The sequence below is a fragment of the Orbicella franksi genome, chromosome 9 (genome assembly GCF_964199315.1).
Source record: "Orbicella franksi chromosome 9, jaOrbFran1.1, whole genome shotgun sequence".
In the NCBI taxonomy this organism is placed as follows: domain Eukaryota; kingdom Metazoa; phylum Cnidaria; class Anthozoa; order Scleractinia; family Merulinidae; genus Orbicella; species Orbicella franksi.
The window spans coordinates 18305565-18325795 of record NC_138153.1 but is presented as its reverse complement, the minus strand read 5'-3'; the positions used below and the strand labels follow the sequence as shown (position 1 = coordinate 18325795).

The following is a 20231-nucleotide window of genomic DNA, read 5'->3' as shown; positions in this document are numbered from 1 at the left end:
TAAGAATAGCAGAGAGGTGTGTATCAAAGCAAGGTCTCCTCCAGCCTCGCTCGTATTTACAGGCCAGGTAAAAAAAGCACACAACTGTAAAATGGCCTATTGGACGAGAAAAATGATTTGATTTAGTACTTGTTAATAGCATACATGCAATTGAAGTTCAACTTACTACATTCAATTTCAACGTTCTGCACTGTTTGAGATTAATCGATGTGTTCTCAGCAAATCAGCATGCCGAAATCTTTGCATACGCATATATCATAATATAGGACATAACATAGTTATCAGAACACGTGCTTACAAGAAACGACGATGACAAAAGTACACGTCTCTTTATTTCCCACTTGATCTGTAGCTTCGTATTGAATCGTATACGATCCAGTTCTAAAATCAGAACCGTTAATGGACTCAGTGAAAATGGTGACCGGCTGGCCGGAATTGTCTCTGTATGTCGGAGGTTGCCAGTAGACTTTAATGGTTGGGTTGTCACTCTGTTTCTTGACCTCTTGGTTTTGTGGACAGTAGAGAATAGGAGGCTCGTTGTCTAAATAAACAGACATCACCATAAGGAATAAAACCATGACTGTCATTACAATGTCGCTTCAGCATAGAGAGGTTTTTAATTGAGTGTCGTAAAACCAAACCCATAGTACTCTACTGTACACTTCCCTGACGCCCTTACATTTTAGATGCAACATTTGCTTAGTGTATGTTATCGTTACATGTTGCCAGATTTTATTTGATGAGCTACAGTGCAGTACTTAAATGTATATCAAACCATCAGAATTCCGAGACCCGCCTAATTTCGAGCAATCAATTTCTTGTTACAAGCTCCCCTTGATCCTGTTTTCGACATTAGGAAATTTAAACAAACACAGCGGCGACGTTGAGGGAAAAAATTCGACTGAAAAATGAATTTCTATTTAACCTGCCATACCCTAACTAGAGTCACTCAGTTTGTCTATAACTGTCAGAGCTATCGCAAAACTGAATATGTAAGACGGCGTGGAATTCGAAAATAAATTTAAAAATTGGCTGTCTTGACTCGAGTTCTCTAGACTGCGCCTAATTTGGTCATTTTACGTTGTTGATTTGCAGAGAGCTGCAAAGAAATGTACCATTATTTATAACGCACGTACACAGCTATTGTTTTGCTCGGCTGTTATGCCGTACCGTTTTAGTTTGCCGTGAAACCCAAGAAAAGCTCCCAAATAATTGACTGAAACGTCTAAAAACGATCACGGCACTTGAAATGACCATCAACTGATTATTGTCAAAAACAAATAGACTCACCAACAACAGTGACTGTGAAAACGCATGAACTAGAGTGATTGCTCCGGTCGGTGGCAGTATAGGTAATGCGAGTTACGCCGACGGGAAAGTCGTAGGGAGATGTGATGTGACTCGGAGATCTGACAACCGTCGGGGCAGCATTGGGGTCGTGCAACATTGAATTGTCACTAACAACAGGGTCGTTCCAGGCTACTGTCCTAGTTGGACGCTCGGGATCTGTGCCATTACTTGAGTCTGGCGGACAAGTAATGGTTGGAGGCTGCTGGTCTGTCAGAAAAAAAAAATGAACATGACGTGAGGATGCAAGCATGTTGAAAGTTAAAACGTAAGAGAAACCGATTGAGTAGAACTTTATTGTTATTTCATGGGTCCGCACTTTATTCTCCTTGGGGATGGGGGCGGGGAGAAGGGGTAGAGGGAGGAGATAGCAGCGTCTATATTTCGGTGACAGCGATGCTAGTTGTAAGGATTGAAAATCGTCCTTTGGTACTGCATAAGGTATTTCAAGATATCCCATTTAAAATGCAAATTATTTCATTATGGTTTGTCTGGGCGTGAACTCTCACTCACTGCCAGCTCCCCGCCACTTCCACCCTCTCGGGGTTAAAAATAACAATAGCCCCGAAAAGTTCCTATATAACAAAACAAGCATCCGTTTACGTTGCTTTCATGTTATAGACTGGATGGTGTTAGGTTAACTGCTGAGAACTGGTCAGACTGATAACTGTCACCTGAGGAATAAAGCGTTTTTTTTTGTTTTTTTTAAAGTGATAGCTGACATTTTGAAAATGTAATGACTAATTGAGAAAAAGGATACAAGTTTAACTGATAGCTGATAAAATTGCCAAAAATGCATCTGAGACTCTATTGCACCTATTCAGACCTTCTGATCATGAAGTAGCCAGCTCTATTGGGAGAAATTGTCTTAGAATTTGTAACCTCTGAAAAATAGGATTTCGTCAAGACAAATACATCGCAAATAGCACAACAGTACCCCAGACCATTATAAAGCAACTGAGAGAAAACAACAACAACTGCAACAATAATACGAACTAGTACTGTAACTAAAAAACAAATATATGCGTTTGAATATATGACAGTGTGTTACGAATGCATGCCAGTTTTATAACCTATTGGAAAGTAAAATACCTTCACAGACGGGAAAGGTTCCAATCCAATTGCCATCTGCACCACAAGTCAATGGACTGTCTCCTACCATAACATAACCAGTGTAACATCTCAAGATGCATCCTTGTTGGTAGACCTGTGGTGTTTGCACGCATTCCACTGGTTCTGTCGAACCAAAAGCCAGTTGTCGTAGCGCTGGACACTTGCGAGCTAAGAGATGGATATAATTAATTATATTTATAATTAATTGTTTGTTTGTTTTGGCGTCTATCTTGTCACTTTAGTCTTCTGCATGGGACAATGGCGAAAGATAGTCTCGTTTCAATAGAAAGTTTAGCTATATACCTTCACAAGTTGTTTGCGTTCCTGACCATTGTCCGTCGGCTTGACAAGTTCTCGTAGCGCTTCCACTCCGTTCGTATCCCACATCACATGCAAAGTTACAAGTATTACCGTACTCATATCCATTTCCAGAGCAAGTCTTGGTGCCATGAGCTTGTAGTGGCAGAGGTGAGCAAGTGATAACTGCAATAAAACATATCAAGGAGGAGATACGCGGTAGCACGTAGGGAATTATGGTTTATTGTTTACAGTTAAAGGGAAAGGTGGAGATTCTTATTGCATGAATGAACGGATGAACTTACGAATGAATTTGTGGATGAAAGGATGGATGGATTATTGAATAAATGGATGGATGAATATATAGCTAGATGGATGGATGGATGGATGGATACGTGCATGGATGGATGGATGGATGAATGATTGATTGAATGAATGAATGAATGAATAATGAATGAATGAATGAATGAATAATGAATGAATGAATGAATAATGAATGAATGAATGAATGAATAATGAATGAATGGAGAATGGGACACGGCGACAGTTAGCACTTGAAAAATCCATCATAACGACAGAGAACTTACTGTTGCATTGTACTGCCGTGCCACTCCAAGTCTTGTCGCTCTGACATCTGCGCGAACTTGAGCCCACCAGATTGTAACCAGTATTGCAATCAAATTCACAAACACTATTGTATACTTTATCACAGGCTGCCTTAAAGAAGCCATTGGAAGGTGCACTAAGTTGCTCGCATTGAACAGCTGAAAATAAACAATATAGCAAAAGGACGGAGGACAGTTCAGTTTGAATGTAGTGGACCGAGCAGAGGGCAAACGGTGCCAATGAAGTGCGATTTCCTAAGCATACACTTTGTCACCAGACACCCTGATATTAGATATAGATGGTATTGAGCTACCATTTCGTTTTCGTCCGAAGGTGGAAAATATTGTTCGACTTCTCCCTTTACAATAATTGCAGAAATCCTTGCGCGCTCATTGGCTAACTTTCATTGTCAATAAGAGGACCGACTCTATAACCTATGCGATAATTTATTTTGAAAAAAAGAATGACGTCAGTTTTTCATGCGTTTGTCCTGTTATTGACAATGAATCTCGTCATGACATTGTCAACGTAGTCTGGGGATCCACTCGACCATCGCCTCGTGGATCCAAAGCTACTTTGACAATTCATTGCCAATAACAGGACCGACCCATGAAAAACTGAAGTCAATTTGTCAATTGTTTCACCAAGAGAGAGATCTACAAAATTGTAATGATAGAACGAGAACAATATTCTCCAATACAGACGGAAAAAGCTAGTTTAGCTCTTTCCGATACTGTGCTGATTAACTAAAGCATCCTGCACATGAACAGGACGTCCCAACTGATTGAATTCATACAGTCAAGTGACCATCCTTGGTGCACGACTAAGTGGTCGCTTACGGGAGGTGGTCGCTTGCGGGAAAAATCAACAAAATACGCCCAATGCTGGATTAATTGATCAATTTCCTAAAGATATGACCTTATCGGCTAAAATTAGGTCAATAGAAACTAAGTTGTTGTTTTTTTTTCTCATGCAACAATTTTCGGGAAAAGTACAATAGAGTGTACAGGGCAATGTGTCTTTTATTTGATCATTGTAACAATTCCTGTTTACCTCAAGATCTAATTACAGACATCTTCTTTGTATGTTAATTGTTATTATCTGTTATCAGTCCGGTTAGTACAGTGTTATTAAAAACTGAACTTTTGTCACTTTTGAATAAAGATTTTCTAACGATCATACCTGATCATGTTGGGTGGTCGCTTACCGAAAACAGAGAGAATATGCCAAACTTCTGGCCTGAAAACTGGTCGCAGTCGCTTACGAAATTTGAGTAGTGGTCGCTTAGGAGAGAGCTCTTGGAACAGTATTTGACTGAGAAACAAAACAGTTATTTACAAAGTTGTCTCATACGGGAGGTGGTCGCTTACGAGAAGTGGTCGCTATTAGAGAGTTGACTGTTCTGTGGCTTTCAGAGCGATTTCGCTAAATTTTAACTAAAATCATCCGCCGAATATTAATAGAGGATGGAAGATTTGTACTTAATAATAGAATACTCCGAGAGAATACTTTCTTTTGTGCCATGCCTTTAAAAGTATTCCACCGAAAATAATTCGTGAGCGGCAGAGGTCCTTCAGTACAAATTGCTGGACTCTCAGGGAACCAGACAAATCTATCCTTTTCAATGTGGAGCAATTCAGTTGCTACCTAATGACATCTGTTGTTGGACTTCCTCTTGTTATTGAACACTGATAGTTGCTTCTTTGATTTTGGACACTTTTGTTGGACACATATCTTACGAGACATTTCAGTATGTAGTGTTTGGCAAACCGTACGTCCGGAATAAGACGTTAGACAAAACCTGCTAAACCGGTATGGTGAGTATAATCATCTTGAGATATTTGCTCTCATATTCTTAGCGTTAGCGTGGATTGGACGCCCTCTTTTTGGACATTATTTTTATATCGTGAGGACTGCTTGTAACTGAATATTTCAGCTGCTAGCGTCAGGGGTGGATCCAGGATTTTTAATTTCAAGGAGGCTGGGAGGTTGGTCACCGTGGGTGGGGTAGTAACTGGTATCTTGCGGTTTCAGAAGCGATGGGACAAGCCCACAAAATGTTACAATTTGAGAATGAATACCTAATTGATGGTACAAAGTGGAAATTACAGCGAAGAACCTCTCTAGAGTGAACTTTTATTTCTTGCCTCTCCAAAGGGAGGTGGTGATGGTGGTGTGTGCAGGCTGGAGGGGGGGGGGGGAGGGGGGCTAGCCACCCAGTCCACCATCGCCCATCCCCTACGTCCGCCCATGAGCGCTTAGGAATGCTTATAGAGACGCCTTCCAACAACTTTGTTATCATTTGAATCGATCTCGTCAAGAGATAATAAATCCCTTGGCCGTGAGGTGAAAGTACATATTCATTTATTTTTCTTATGGTGAATAAACCTCAGGAAAGGAGTTAGTAATTATGACACTGACGTATGGCATGAAAATTGTCAAGAAGCGTTTCGCAAATCTCCTATACCCAGAGGCAAATAAGAAGTTTATTGCATACATACATCATCACATCATTACCTGTGCAAGCAATGTCTTTTGAAGGATCTCCTTCGTAACCTTGAAAGCATTTACATTGGCTTTTCAGAATGCTGCCTGTGGAGTCCGTGGTGGAATGGGCTGGGCATGGTAGACACTGACTCGGGGTAGCCCATTGTTTGTAGGTTCCTCGAAGACAAGCTGAGACAAAGACGACACAGAAAATTCACAATAGGTAAGCTATACCGGTGCTACGATGAAAGTTAATTTACAAACTTAAAATGATAATACTTCAAGATGGAGCCACATTAACCCCGCTAGTTTTCATACGGGTACTCCATCCAGTTGGAATTAAACTTTGGAAATATTGATTTTTAAGAAGGAAGAAACCCGGAGTATCCGAGAAAATATCCTCACGGCATGGACGAGAACCAACAACAAACTCAGACCTTCATATGACGCCTGGCCCAAATCGACCCAGGCCACACTGTTGAGGTTAGCGCTCTAGATGTTTCACGGCGCCAATCCCGCACTCATAAACTAAGGGAATACATTTTTACCTAGCTACAACGATCTATTTATTAAATGTCATTACATGTATTTTGTAATAACTTATACACCTGTATAGTGGTCTAGTAATCGCTGCTAAAAGTGTCATGTTGGTGGTGTTATTTTACTTAGGATGCGAGTCATATGATGCAATGCAGTTCGTACGCCATTTGCAGGAAGTGTTTATGGCGGAAGAAGTGTTTAGCAGCCAAGGAGAACAATGTGACCGTCACCTAAAGTGATCGCAAGGACTACATTTCCACCAAAACCAAAATTTGACATCAAAAATGGCTACCAGAAAACTATAAACCACGAGGCCTACATTTGGGCCACTGTCAAGTGAAAATGATTCTAGATATGCAATACGTGCAAAAAAACTAGACTTGATATGAAACTAGCACGAACTAAAGTCATCCTAGTCGCGTCGTCGGTGACAATCATTGTTTCTTTCTTTGCAACCAGATAAAATAATATTAGAAAGGATTTACTGTCCTTTTCTTTTATTCGGGAAATGAAGTGGGTTTTCATTAAGCAACCTACCAATTACAGTGCACCGTTGTTTCTCGCCACCTTCATCATTGCCACCATATTTACCAACAACAACAACAACAACAACAACAACAACAACAACAACAACAACGCAATGATTTATAATAGAGCAGTTTTCAATTGAGTGTTGAAAAACCAAAACCGATGTAATCAATCTAGCCAAGCACAAAGGATACAGACAATCCAATGAACTAATCAAAGCTCCAGTCTTTTAAGGCAATGGCTTAGCGCAGTAATGCAAAAACAATTACTTTTCGACACTCAAACGAAAACTGCTGTAATAATAATGACAGCAACAGTAACAACTGAAATAATACCTGGATAAATATAGCCTTTAATTGGAAATTTAGTACTGAATAAGGCCCAGGGCCGAAAACCCCAGGAAGGGGACTCCTAATTAAAAAAGACTGGGATGCTCGTCGGAAATTTTGAAAAGAACCTCTAAGAAGTACCAAGATCCTGTTTTGTGGGCGTGGCTTGAAATGTTTTTCACCCCTGGGAGGTACCAATCCTAAAACAACAAACTATCTCCGTCCTTCTTATATGGGAGTTCCCCCCCGGCCCGAAAACAGTCTGCTAAATATATACTTGACTTTTTGGCAAAATTTCATTTAAAATTTATAACTTTTAAACTATTTATACTTTGCCACGCAGCACACGGATCCATTTGAATCACCGATATTTGTAATTGTGACATTACCCACCACAAAGATGGTGGAGTATATCCAACAAGATCAATTAACCGAACAAATGCCCGTAAAGTTGCATATCAAGAGACTTACGATAACAGTATCCCGGAATGCCAGCGCCATAATGGCCTTGCTTGCAGACGCATTGGTACATCGCGCTGACTGTTCCGCAGGCACAGAAAGCCTCTGAATCACAGCCATTTCCCGAGTTACACGTGCTGCTGGCCACTTCCATAAATGTCTTGTCGTGAGCATCTGTGAAGTGTAAAATAGATAACGATGTTATATTCCTTTCATTTTGCCGACATTTCTCTTACCGGCCTATATTGGTGTAATATATAGTGATAACGAAATAAATCCATCAAGCCGTAAATTCATCGATGAATGAATGAATGAATGAATGAATGAAGGAAGGAATGAATGAATGAATGAATGAATGGATGAATGAATGAATGAATGAATGAATGAATGAATTAGTGAATGTATCAGTGATCGAAAAATGAATAAGAGACATTATTTTTAGTGGATGAAAATTTGAGTTCATTCGCATCAATTTTTCCTGCTAGTAACTGGTGTTAAGTATTTTGCCGTAGACCAATTACCATTTTATTTGCTTTACATTAGGCTAGGGTAGATTACCCCCCCCCCCCCCCACCCCGGCCTTGTACGTCCGAGGGTGGCCGCTTCTTGGTGTTAACGAAGTGTCTGTGGAAAGGATTTAGGTAAAGTTTTGAATGACTAGTAGATTTATACTAAAACGCTCTCGATTCCTATGCGTGATAGTTGACTAGGTCCTACGATAGAAATCTCGAGCTCATAATCTAATTGTTTAATGGAAACACCAGTGAAAGTTTCGCAGAACTCGAGGAAAAGCTGTTTCTCGTTCTCCCGAGCTTTCACTCGCGTTTCTATAACTTTACAGAAAAAACGGAGCATGTTTTCTATTTCTTAAACAACAAAGTATTTTTAAAAACCTTGAAACCTCAAAATTCCGCTTAACATTTGCATAAAACTTTTTAGAATAGCATGGGGCAAAAAGTGAAACACAGTTGGGGTAAGAAAGCGAATTTTTGGCTTTTTATTAGATTGCTTTGCATTGCGATATATATTTCCATTTATTTTTAATCCTAAATTTTGGAAAAAAGATATAGACATCTGGCATGAGGCACATCGCTTCAAACTCAATTTAATATAAGGAATTAGAGGAATTTCTGACATATTTAGGCTTCACTGAAATACACTTGGCTACTTTCCCAAATCAATCCATATATATTCTCAACGCTAAGTAAGTCCTGCTGGTCTGTGGAATTCCTGAGGCCTCTTATGATCATTTAATGAGCCGTGGCTGTTTGTCTTTCCAGCCCTGACTGGATGTGACTGCTATATATGCATTACTAAATAGAACTTTGAGAAGGAGACAATTGCAAAGGGATAAAAGCTGTAGGATTGAAATAGTTTTGATCGGTTCGTGAAAGCGATTTGAAATTCGTTTCGTACATCATTTTAAGTTAACTAAACTGATATGGTCCATGCTAACTTTGTAGTCTGAGATCATGATAAACTTAAAACTTAACCTTTGTACATCAGTCTTTTGCATTTATCCTACACCTTATACTTTCTAGCATCCTCCGTTGACTTGCTAACGAATTACGTTTTCTTTCATTAATTTGGAAAGCTTTCCTTGCAATTAAATTCAATTGAAAACGTGTAGACGGGTTTTCAATTGAGTGTCGAAACTGATCAGACAACTACTTTGGTTTTGGTTTTCCTGAGATTTAAGATTGGCTGAGTAGTCTGAGTAGTATGGTAAGTAATTGGTTTGCTTTAGATTTTACTGACGGCACTCAGTTGAAAACCGCTTTATATCCAAAGGTTGTAACACTTTATTTAGTTTGTACCTTTGTTACGCATACAGTAACTTAAGAAAACGCCCTGAGTTCCGAAAACATAATTTTGACAGAATTGATTTCTTCTTCGTTTCAATTGTTAGAGCACAACACATTACCTGGCGAAGAATTGTTTTGACATGAACAGCAATTTTTTTTCCTTAAAGTTTTGAGCAGAGCACATTACCTCTGTTCCTATCGTACGCTATTTTAAACTGAAGTATGTCTTACCTCCCCGAATGTACAATGCAAGTTCCCTGAACTTCGTGAAGGTTGCGTATTTGAGGACATGGTCTTTTGAAGTTGCTAGTGCCTCGAGCTGCCATTGACTGTAGCCGTCAACCCCGACAGTAATAACATCTACACCATACGTACTCTTCAGTGTGTTGGCATTGGCCCTAGGGTCTCCCATATTCCAGTATCCATCCGTGATCATTATGGCCACTGTATGGATGCTACTTCTCCGATGGTTGTTGTTAATAGCGGTTTGTAAAAGGTCCGAGCTTCGCTGAAAGGCGTCTCTCATGTTTGTGGCATATCCATGGCGATGGACAACGTTATATTCAAACCTAGGCTTAAATTCACATTTTTGATGTGTTGTTGATGTTGGGTCGATGTCAATGTAGTTGATGTCGGTTTTTACTTGCGCCCCGAACGTGATAACCGCTACACGTGTGGAGTAAGGGGCCACGCTGAACTCGTTCAGCATGTTTTCGACGAACATCTTCTCGGATGTGAAGCCGTAGTTACTCACACTGCCAGAAACATCCATAAGGAAAATTATGTCGGACTGACTGTTGTTGTATTTCTGTTTGAAATCAGTAAGAATTTTCGCTTCATCATCTAGAAGGCCTCCCTTAGCACCACAGAAGATTGCGGCAATAGCTACTAAAACAAGATAGTTCTTCATGTTTTTTTTTTCCGCTAAGACGGGCAAGTTATTCTCAGCGGGTTGGAGAAAGCTACAAAACGCTCCTCGCTATATTCCTAATTACTCCATGTAAGTAATTAGTGCTCTAGGATATGAAGTTTACACACCTGTGAGACATTATGACCAAACATAACCTGTGATTCATGAAGGTTTTCTCACGATTTAAACACAGCTGACTGGGAACATTATTGTCGCCAGGTTCAACAAATTACTTTGTGCGAAATTTTTTTCATCCAACCTTTCCCTTTCATAGACGTTTTCCGAGGGAATTCAGTTTCTCTTATTTAACAACTTCTTAAAAAAAAAAATGCAAGAATGCTAGCTTGCGGTGTGTCAATCCGAGAAAATTCGCAAAGTTATGCATTAGTTGTATAGAACTGAATGTATGGAAACAGTAAATATATGAATTATTCTTTCCTTTAGTTTAAATGATTCCTTTACATTTTTCGTAGTCCATTATATATCGTGGGGGCAATATAGATCATGAATGCAATCGTTTGAGAACAATTTTGCCATATTTCATGACCAAAAAAGAAAAAGCTGTTATCCTCATGTAACATCGCGAATTAACAGTGTCACTGTTTTTTTGATTGGTTTGCTTTGCTGTTCACCTGTACAAATAGTAATCAAGTCTTCAATGTTTAATCTTAAATAATACTCTTAAGAGGTACATTTGCCGAATAGCGAGTAGCTAGTCCAAAACTGACCGATTCTTTGATCTTGTAAAGTTCCAATCCAGTGAGATCATATAAAAGCACAACTAAGTAAAACTAAGAAAGAAAGAAATTTGTTATGATCTCATACATAATGCAGGTCTTTACGTTATATCAAATAGTACGTGACTTTTGGTCAGTAATTTTGCTTTCTAAATTCATATTTCGATCAAATATAATAAATGACGAATATGATCTTTTCCTAGGAAGGAATTAATTTTATATTTTAACTTCTACCCCCTAAAAATCTTCCGTATTGATATTCTCAGTTTAGCTTCTTTTAATCGCATTGTTCGGAGTGCTTAATTAATTCTTAAAATTTCACAAAATTCGTTATTGGTGAAACTTAAAAGCCTCGATGTAAGCTTCGTCTAAAACGTGTTCCGCTCAAAATATAGATAGTAACGTTTTTTTTTTTTTCCTTTTTGTCTTTGGCAAATGAGAGAGAAATATTCAAGGAGTACGTTTTTTAATCGATATAAAAAGGTCTGCTCTTTACAACTCCAAGAAGAAATGATCAGAGTAAAAAAAAGAAAAAACTTTTACAAGGAACTACGTTGACTGTGAGCTATAGGGCCAAATCGGTTTATTTCTCTTAAAGGAAATTCGTTTTCTTGAGATATACGTAACACGGGGTAACGTTTGCTAAACTTTGTTCCAAAAAACGCCTCGTTACGCTCATGCTATTCTGATATTAGTGTACTACTTTTTGATAAACAACGAAGAATTGTAAGGATCTATCCCACTGCCATTAAAAGAAAAGAGGATCACAAACTAGCCTTATGTAAAGTTCAATATCTTTCACAGATGAGAGATGAAATCGCAGTGCGTCACTTTGATTGGAATGTGTTTGCGTTTGCCAATGTTTATTGAACTGAAATTTGTGACGGAGTAATCAAAAAAATTTTGACATCAACACTATCGGAAACGAAAAGAAGGGAAAAAAAAAGAATTATTTGGGACGTTTTCACGACACCTTATTTTTTTTCAAAAACCTTCCAAATATGGACGGAAATTTCATGAAAATCGTGAAAAATTATTACTTGACGTAAAATATGTAAACAAATAGATGTTTGCACGAAAATATGGAACACACGAATTAATTCCTCTCTGCTAGAGTAGATGTTTTACTCTTATTTTCTTACTGAGCTAAGTAGTGTAACTGATCCCTAAAAATATGCCCAATGGAAAATTTTCGATATTCAAACTATAATACGTTGCTTGGTGACTTCAAGTTACAATAGACCATTTTACAGTTGTCTGCTCAGTGACCTGGCCTTTGGATGGCAGCGAGGCTGGAGTTGACCTTGTTTTGGTACAGACCTCACTGCCTTTGTCATGTAAATGCACCTGGTTAGCATCAGAACAACTTGTTTTACACAACAAAAGCAGTGAGGTCTTTATCAAAACAAGGTCAATTCCAGCCTCGCTGCCATCCAAAGGCCAGGTCACTGAGCAGACAACTGTAAAATGGTCTATTCCGCATGTTGTGCATATTCGAAAGCTGAACTTTTTTGACGTGGAAATACACACTGAATGCTGTTTTTGCTTCACTGTTTGCACTAGGTCCAAGTTTCAACGCCGCATTCCTGAAAACTTTGAGCGTGTCAATGTAGCGGCTCCCCAGAAGTGTAAATCCTTGCATAGCGAAGCGCGCGAGTGACGTTATAACTGAGACAAACTCGGACAAACAAATGGAATGGTGAAAGATTTGAAGCTTTTTCAAGCGCGTAAGCAACTGTTCCTACAACAATTTTTTAAACGAAAATTTGGCGTTTATTTTCCTCTTATTTCTCTCAGAACACGCTTATGTTTTCTGACTCTCGCGTGGGTTCCAATAATTTGCATTCTATTTTTAGACTTCACGCGCTTCGTTATTAAGATCTCCTGAGACGGCGAATTTTAGTTGAATTTATACCGTAGGTGAATGGTCCCGATTGAAGGTACTACTGACGAGTTATGAAATGAAAGAAGATCTTTATTCAAGATTTACACCCTTCTAAAATGCCAGTAATCCTCCGTAGTAATTGTCTTTATTTTATGACTGGCACAGAACGTAGAACAAAACTAAAAGACCTAAACGACAGATACTCTCAGGACTGCATAATTTATTTCAATAGTAGTGAAATCCAAGATGGCGGACTTAATGATATTTCATGACGTCAGATGACGCCTTGACCAAGAAGAAGTAACTCATGTTGTAGAGCAGGCCTAGGGCTATCTATTAAACACAATTTTTACAAGGAAAACAAAGAGGGATCTCATTCATATCCATCTCCCCTTCTTTTACCATAGTTGGGGTAGGGATAGAGGGGTAGGGATAGAGGGGTAGGGGTAGAGGGGTAGGGGTAGGGGTAGGGGTAGGGGTAGGGGTAGAGGGGTAGGGGTAGGGGTGGTTCGTCGTCCGCTGATAATTAAGTTCATTTTACATTGTACCAGAGTGTCTCAAATGAAGTTTCGCGTTTTCTGTTATTCACGGTTCACTTTGTACTTCTGTTTTCTACATTGCTCTTCTACATTCCGCATATGTCCATCTGGTTTTTGCTTTTCTCATATGCAGTCCTCGATGCTCTTTCCCCTGAATGTTCTTTTTAATTTCTTTCTTCCTTTACGTTTTTTGTTTATTGCTATCCTGGCTTTTTTTAAATTTTTTTTGTTTGCCTTTTTGTCCTGTCGTTTTTCGCTTATTTCGTATTTTTCGTTTCTGAAATGAAATGCCAGTGCATGAAAATCGAGCATTGATCAATCGTTTTTGCGTTGTTCAGATTTCTAACTCCAATGGGTTATCAGACATGTGGTATGTCGACGTTAGCTTTGGCTTGTTTTTAACATGCATGTGTAGGTGTCGCAAGACTCAACTACCCATGCTTGTTCGAGGCGACTGCTGAAGATAGTAGGGAGTTTACGAAACCACGACCGCAACGGCGACGGGAACGTCACTGAACAAAAGAATTAATGAGTAGTACAATGGCTGTGCACGTGCGTTATAATTCTTGGTACATTTCTTTGCCGTCCTCTGCAAGACAACGACGTGAAATGACTAAATTTTGCGTTGTCTGGAGGACGTGAACCAAGATGGCTAATTTTTAAAGTTTTTATTTCAAATTTATCGCTGTGTTCCGGATTTAGTTTTGCGATAGTTTTGACAGTGATAAACAAAGTAAATGACTTTAGAGTATCGCGAGACTCGTAGGTAAAATATAAATTCATTTTTTAATCGACGTTGTCCTCGGCGTCGCCGTCGTGCTTTCGTAAACTCCCTAGTAATTGCTACACGCATTAATCAGTATCACGCCCTGAATTAACAATGGAAATTAGAATCATTTTGTTAACTTATTGTACGGGTACTAAAAGGCACAGTTGTTGTACCAACAACTTCCAATACTCCGTGAAAAACTTTACTCTTTACACTTTCGCAATTTTGATGTGTGTTTTTTGTTTTAACAATCGTGCGGATCGAGCGGCATTCAAAAGGGGTGCAAGGGGTCTAAAATGAGAGGTGTTAAAAGGTTTATGATCAAAACACTAGTCTACCAGGTTTGACTTTAAACTTCGATTCTGTACTTCAACGAGTACAACTGAAAAAAGTTATCATTATACGACTCCAGGCTTTTTCCTGTACTACCAAGGTCACCAATCCACAAGAAAAGTCACAGAAAAGTCATGAAAAGACATCTTGAGACTTCCACTTTCCTGGCTAAGTTTTTCTTCTTTTACGGTTAGCACTTTTTACGTCTAACAGTTAATTTTTTCGGCCTGTTTTAAGACTAACGGCTATCCTCGCAAATACCATGTGCGTTTTACATGCAGGAAGAAGATTGTTAACAAGCTCCTGTTTATCGGAAAGTGTGTAGGTTCTTTTGCAGAATGTGCAAAACAGTACAATTTCAAGAAAATTTTTAGTGGTATACTGATTGTAGAGTCTGCATAGTAGGGTATGGGTTTGCGATAATGAAAAAAAATGTTTTGAATGGTTTTAATGTTAGGTCGACAGATACAAGAGACACGTTCATCATTAGTCAGGCGTAAACGGCTTGGTTTAATAACTATACCCTTTTAACCTCTAAATTTCTTTCAAGCACGTTACATGAATTTTGTGTTTTCACTCCATGTAATCGATTAGCTTAGAAAAAGAATCCTCGACGGCGGCGGCGACGGCGACGCTTTCCTAGGAGGGAAAAGATTGTGATGTTAAGGCGCGATGAATCGATCGAAAAATCAATCAGTCAGTTTGTCGGTCGATGGGTTGTCAGTCAGTCAGTAGGTTGGTCAGTCCGTCCGTCCATCAGTCCGTCCGTCCGTCCGTCCGACAGAGTCAATCTGTCAGTCAGTCAGTCAGTCAGTCAGTCAGTCAGTTAGACAGACAGTCTACTGTAATACCCGTACACTGTCACACGAGCATGTGTTGGGAGTTTTGTCGACATTTTCGCAACCCAAAGCTATACAATCCAGGATAGTAACAATGCATGTTCTCCGTATTGGACAATCAACAATTGTTTTCACATGTATTTCGAACAAACAAACAAACAAACAAGCAAAAACTAACCGACACCGTAGTCCAGTTTGACGTTGACGTACAGATACTTCTGATCCGCACCAAACTTGTTCACCACCTTGCACTCGTAGGCGCCTGCATCGTGTTCGCTCACCTTGGTGATAATATGTCGAATGCCAATCTGGTTTCCGTCGGGACCTATTATGTACTCTTGCTTTACTGGACCGCCAAAACCGTCTGCAAAACAAAAAAGTGATAAGATTATATTCATCTGAAATCTAATAATCGAGCCCTGTTTGTTCAAGGATAACGCTATGCACAGGATAAATAAATAGTGAAGTTTGTTTTGTTAGTACTATACGTCCACTGAATGGCAATTTATTTCATGGATATCGTTATTCACCCTTTGAACAACTGGAAATAGATTATTGAAGTTGATGAATACATGTAGATCATTTCTGAGTTCGCTTATGCCTCTGTTTCAAAACGAGTCTCCGTGCAGAACGTTTCATATGAAAATGAGGTTGATTTGCATGAAAATGAAGAAATAGACAAACGGAATTGCTGAAAAAATAGTCACGTGTGTGAAAGTTAAAAATAACGCAAGCTCAACGAGGTTTCGGCCTCGGGAATAATTTTCCGCGTGATACACATCTCTTATATAGCCCTACCTTCCGTTCACTGTACTTCTAACCACGCTGCACTTCAACTGGACTAGCCCCAGTCCACTTCCCCATTTCCGCCTAATTCGTATTCAGTCAAATGTCAAAAGAGACGCAAGACAAAAGAAATAACCAAAAAAGAAAAACAAAAAAACTGTCGAGGTGGCGGGCAAGATGGGGTTATTTCGCTCGCTCGGAATTGCCAGTTGTGCCACGCAGGTAATGATATTTTTGTGCCATGTATTAAACAGCACCAAGCTTATTCAGTCAAGGCGGCTGGATACTAGACTCGTTCATGTTATGGACCAATTTCTTTATTTACAGACCATTCAGTCGCGGTCTATATGCAACCATATTGACCTCACACTTGGTCTATAACCCACATATCATACCTGGTGCCGGTTTCACCTTCGTGATGCTAAAAGTAGGGAGTGGTAGCCCGTGGCCGTGGCATTCAAACTGTGTCTGTTGGTTTTCGGTAGCGTTTGTCGGATTTGGTCCAAAAGATGAGATTATCGGTGGTCCTAAATGTGGAATGAAAATGAAAAAAAAAAAAAAAAAAAGAAAGAAAGAAAGAGAAGAAGCATGCATCTATCATGCGTTATACGTTTATTAGTGAGCGAATCGACACCTATCAAACTGATCAGATGACTTGTGTTTAGGAAAAAAAGACGTAACAATTTAATCTACAGATAAGTCCGATTTGAGAAATCGTGCATTTGTTGTCACATCTGTGACACAAATTAAACATTTATCATCTTACTATTTTTGAAAAATCGTTAAAAGAATGCGAGAAAAATGGACCTGAGGCTATATAATGAAGACGTCGGTTAGTGTTATAGTATTTTTGTTTGTTTCGTTTGTGTGTGATAACCCTTGTGTCAGTGATTCCAGCATACTATGACAGGCATAATTTCTCCACACTTCTCCTCCTCTAGCGCTACGTGGTGTATTGTGGGCATGTGTGACATGTTCGAGTTCACAAACGGCCTTTACTAATCGGCCAACCACAACAACAATAACATACGAAAAGACAGCTTGACCTCACATAAGAGGACATTTTTCGCAATAACTTACTTTTGCATCGAAAGCTTAAAAAAGTTAAATAAAAATTGTGGATTGTTTTTAATAAATGTTATTTTGTAACATGTAAAATTTACCTCTCAGCTCAAATCAATTTGAACCATTTTCATCAGTAATGGGCAACTCTGCCCCGTCGACTCGCAGGAAGGGGTTATTTTCAGGCCACAAGCTAGTGACTCGTCTCACGTCATGATGAAAAAGTACCTAGCCGAGTTTGTTTTTCTATTTTATGGTAATATATCATGTTTACCTCCACAGTCAGAAACTGAGGTTGATCCTGAACCTTGAGTGGTGGTTCCATCAGGGCATTTTTCACATCCTTTCTGGCCGGTTTGGTTCTGGTAAGTGTTGAGTGGGCATGGCTCACAAGGCTCGAGATTGGCAGGCAAGTCAAACCCAGAGTTGGAAAACTGACCGCGAAAGCATTGAGCTAAACACAGTAGAAATAAGGAGATAAAACGATTTAGTGAGTTAAACGTAATTTTTTGCATTACACCGAAATCAAATCCAATAATAGTGTATATATGATTTGCTACCGTTTTTTAACACGCAGCCGAACCTCCCGTAAGCGTACTATCCAGGCGTAATGCGATGTTACAAAACCTTATTATCCAATTTGTGCTCTATTAACTGTCAAACTGTCGCTTACGATAGGTTAAAAGAATTAGAAAATTTCAAACTTGAAGCTCTAAAAGTGGTCGCGGTCGCTTACGAGGGGTGGACACTTACAAGAGGTTCAAATGCAGTGATTTGACTTGGAACCTTCTTGTATTTTGGAAAACTGGTCGCGCTGAGGAGAGGTGGTCGCTTACAACAGGTGGTCGCAACCGGAGGTTTGACTGTTTATTCATCCACCTATTTTGGCGCGGTTGGTCTTCAAACGGTCAGAATAAAAATCTCACATACTTCAGTAGACTTGATCTTTATCTATTTATCTAACAGGATTCAATGCTGTTAAGTAGTTGGGATAGTTTTACGAATCTTTTCTTTATACTTAAACGCATTATTCTACTTAAAGCACTTTATATTTACAATTAAAGATGATTTCATCAACTGAAAATGAAGTTTGGCTTACTAAATTGATCGAGTCACACAAACAGAGAGACAGACATAGAGACCAACAGAGAGACAGACACAAGATTTTCCTCGCTTTACTGACCTGCCACGGAGTTTTACTATTTGCTATTTGTCTTTTACCTACTTTGTTTTAATACGTAGTAATCATCAAATGCCAAAACAACTGACAATGAATAAATAAATAGATAAATAAATAAACAATAAATAAATAAATAAATAAATAAATAAATAAATAAATAAAACTAAAAAAAATTAACAGATTTGAATTACCAGTGCACGTTTTGGAGCCTTCTACAAGAGTTGAGGTGTTTGTCGGGCATGCATCACATTGCAAGGAACCTTCCTGTTTGCTTACGAACCCAATTTGACAAGGCTTGCATGTCTTCGAAGGAGTGTCGTAGTAGAGACCCATTGGACATTTCACTACCAGTAAAATATTGTTAAACGTGGATAAAGTGAAAGAACGAAAGAACAAAATAATACAAATGAACGAACGAATGATTAATTGAATGAACGAATGAATGAATGAACGAGCGTGCCAACGTTTGAGCGTACGAACGTTAACTTCCGAACGTCCGAATGTCCGAACGTCCGACCGTACGATCGTACGAACTTACGAACTTACGCACGTACGAATGATTGAACGTACGAACGATTGAACGAACGAACAAACAAACCAATGAACGCACGAACATACGAACCAACAAATGAATGAATCAATAAATCAATAAATTAGTGAGTTTTGTATGGATGGATAAAAAGACGAAAGAGCGAAAGGTAAATAAAAATAGGAAAGGAATGGATGAAGGAGGGCAGCCAGGTAGGTAGATAAAATACTTGACGATGTTAAATACAAATTTACATCCAAATCAAATATGAGAGTAAAAATTTATTATGTCGATCGAGGATCAGAAAATAGGAACGAACGCTGACTTTTTGTTTCCTCAACTTTCTTTCCCTTAAAATGAAATATATATGGGGCAAGTATTTCATTGTTAGCAAAATTTGCAAATCAACACTCACCGCAAACATTTTCCGCTGTTACTCCATTGAGATCACCTTGTTTTACATATCCAGAAGGACACGAACCATCGCCTGATGGATCGACGAAATCTGCGTTGAAAAGTAAACTGGCTTATGTTCCACAATCCCATGTATATGTCGAGGTATAACATTTCCAAGGAGAAGAGCGCTCGCGCATTAGGCAAATGGCGCACACTGCGATTTCGTTTCTCGAGTCTTTGTTCCTTACTGCGGTAAGCTTAACAAAACGAGCGACTCTCCAGATTTCCGTTACAGGCTCGATTTTGATTGGTTTAAAAACAATAAAAATAGACGGAAGTAGGATGCCGGAATCTGGATTGAGCCAAATGTTCGTCAGTTAGGCATGCACAATTCAACCGGAAGTCCCATATTTTTAGATCTCAAATCGGATCTTTCCAGTAGGGTCGCTCGTTTCCCGACCGCTGGTTAAGGGCAAACAATACTCTGGGGACGAGGTTGCACACTGTATTGGAACTTGGTAACAGGCTCGGTAAAAGGCGACACAAACAACAATAACAAGAGTAATTGCTTACCTACACAATCAGGAATTTCACCCCATTGTAATGTGTTAGGGTCACACGACACGTAGTAGGTATTCTTAAATAACTTCTTATTCGTCATACAAGAGTAAGTGCAGAACGAAGCACTAAAGCATTGAAAATTTAACGAGTTGCTCGGCGCTTCCGGATCTTGGCATTGGAGTCCTGAAAATAAG

General features: G+C 39.2%; 2 protein-coding genes across 2 annotated transcripts in view; both read right to left on the bottom strand.

The window, feature by feature from the left end:
* LOC145497724 (sushi, von Willebrand factor type A, EGF and pentraxin domain-containing protein 1-like) overlaps positions 1 to 10485 on the bottom strand; it is a 36252-nt gene extending 25767 nt beyond the window's left edge. The window contains exons 1-8 of the mRNA XM_081477557.1: positions 9743 to 10485; positions 7719 to 7880; positions 5881 to 6039; positions 3345 to 3521; positions 2764 to 2943; positions 2440 to 2628; positions 1291 to 1557; positions 299 to 541 (exon numbers count right to left, since the gene is read on the bottom strand). Of these exons, the coding sequence (XP_081333683.1) occupies positions 299 to 541; positions 1291 to 1557; positions 2440 to 2628; positions 2764 to 2943; positions 3345 to 3521; positions 5881 to 6039; positions 7719 to 7880; positions 9743 to 10421 (2056 nt within the window). The 5' untranslated portion in view covers positions 10422 to 10485. The remainder of the gene's footprint in view (positions 1 to 298; positions 542 to 1290; positions 1558 to 2439; positions 2629 to 2763; positions 2944 to 3344; positions 3522 to 5880; positions 6040 to 7718; positions 7881 to 9742) is intronic.
* Positions 10486 to 14846: 4361 nt separating this feature from the next.
* The window catches only part of LOC145496567 (uncharacterized), a 35042-nt gene continuing 29657 nt past the window's right edge, over positions 14847 to 20231 (bottom strand). The window contains exons 22-28 of the mRNA XM_081476266.1: positions 20050 to 20220; positions 19496 to 19585; positions 18743 to 18895; positions 17646 to 17825; positions 16705 to 16836; positions 15702 to 15887; positions 14847 to 15323 (exon numbers count right to left, since the gene is read on the bottom strand). Coding sequence (XP_081332392.1) covers positions 15280 to 15323; positions 15702 to 15887; positions 16705 to 16836; positions 17646 to 17825; positions 18743 to 18895; positions 19496 to 19585; positions 20050 to 20220 — 956 coding nt within the window. The 3' untranslated portion in view covers positions 14847 to 15279. The remainder of the gene's footprint in view (positions 15324 to 15701; positions 15888 to 16704; positions 16837 to 17645; positions 17826 to 18742; positions 18896 to 19495; positions 19586 to 20049; positions 20221 to 20231) is intronic.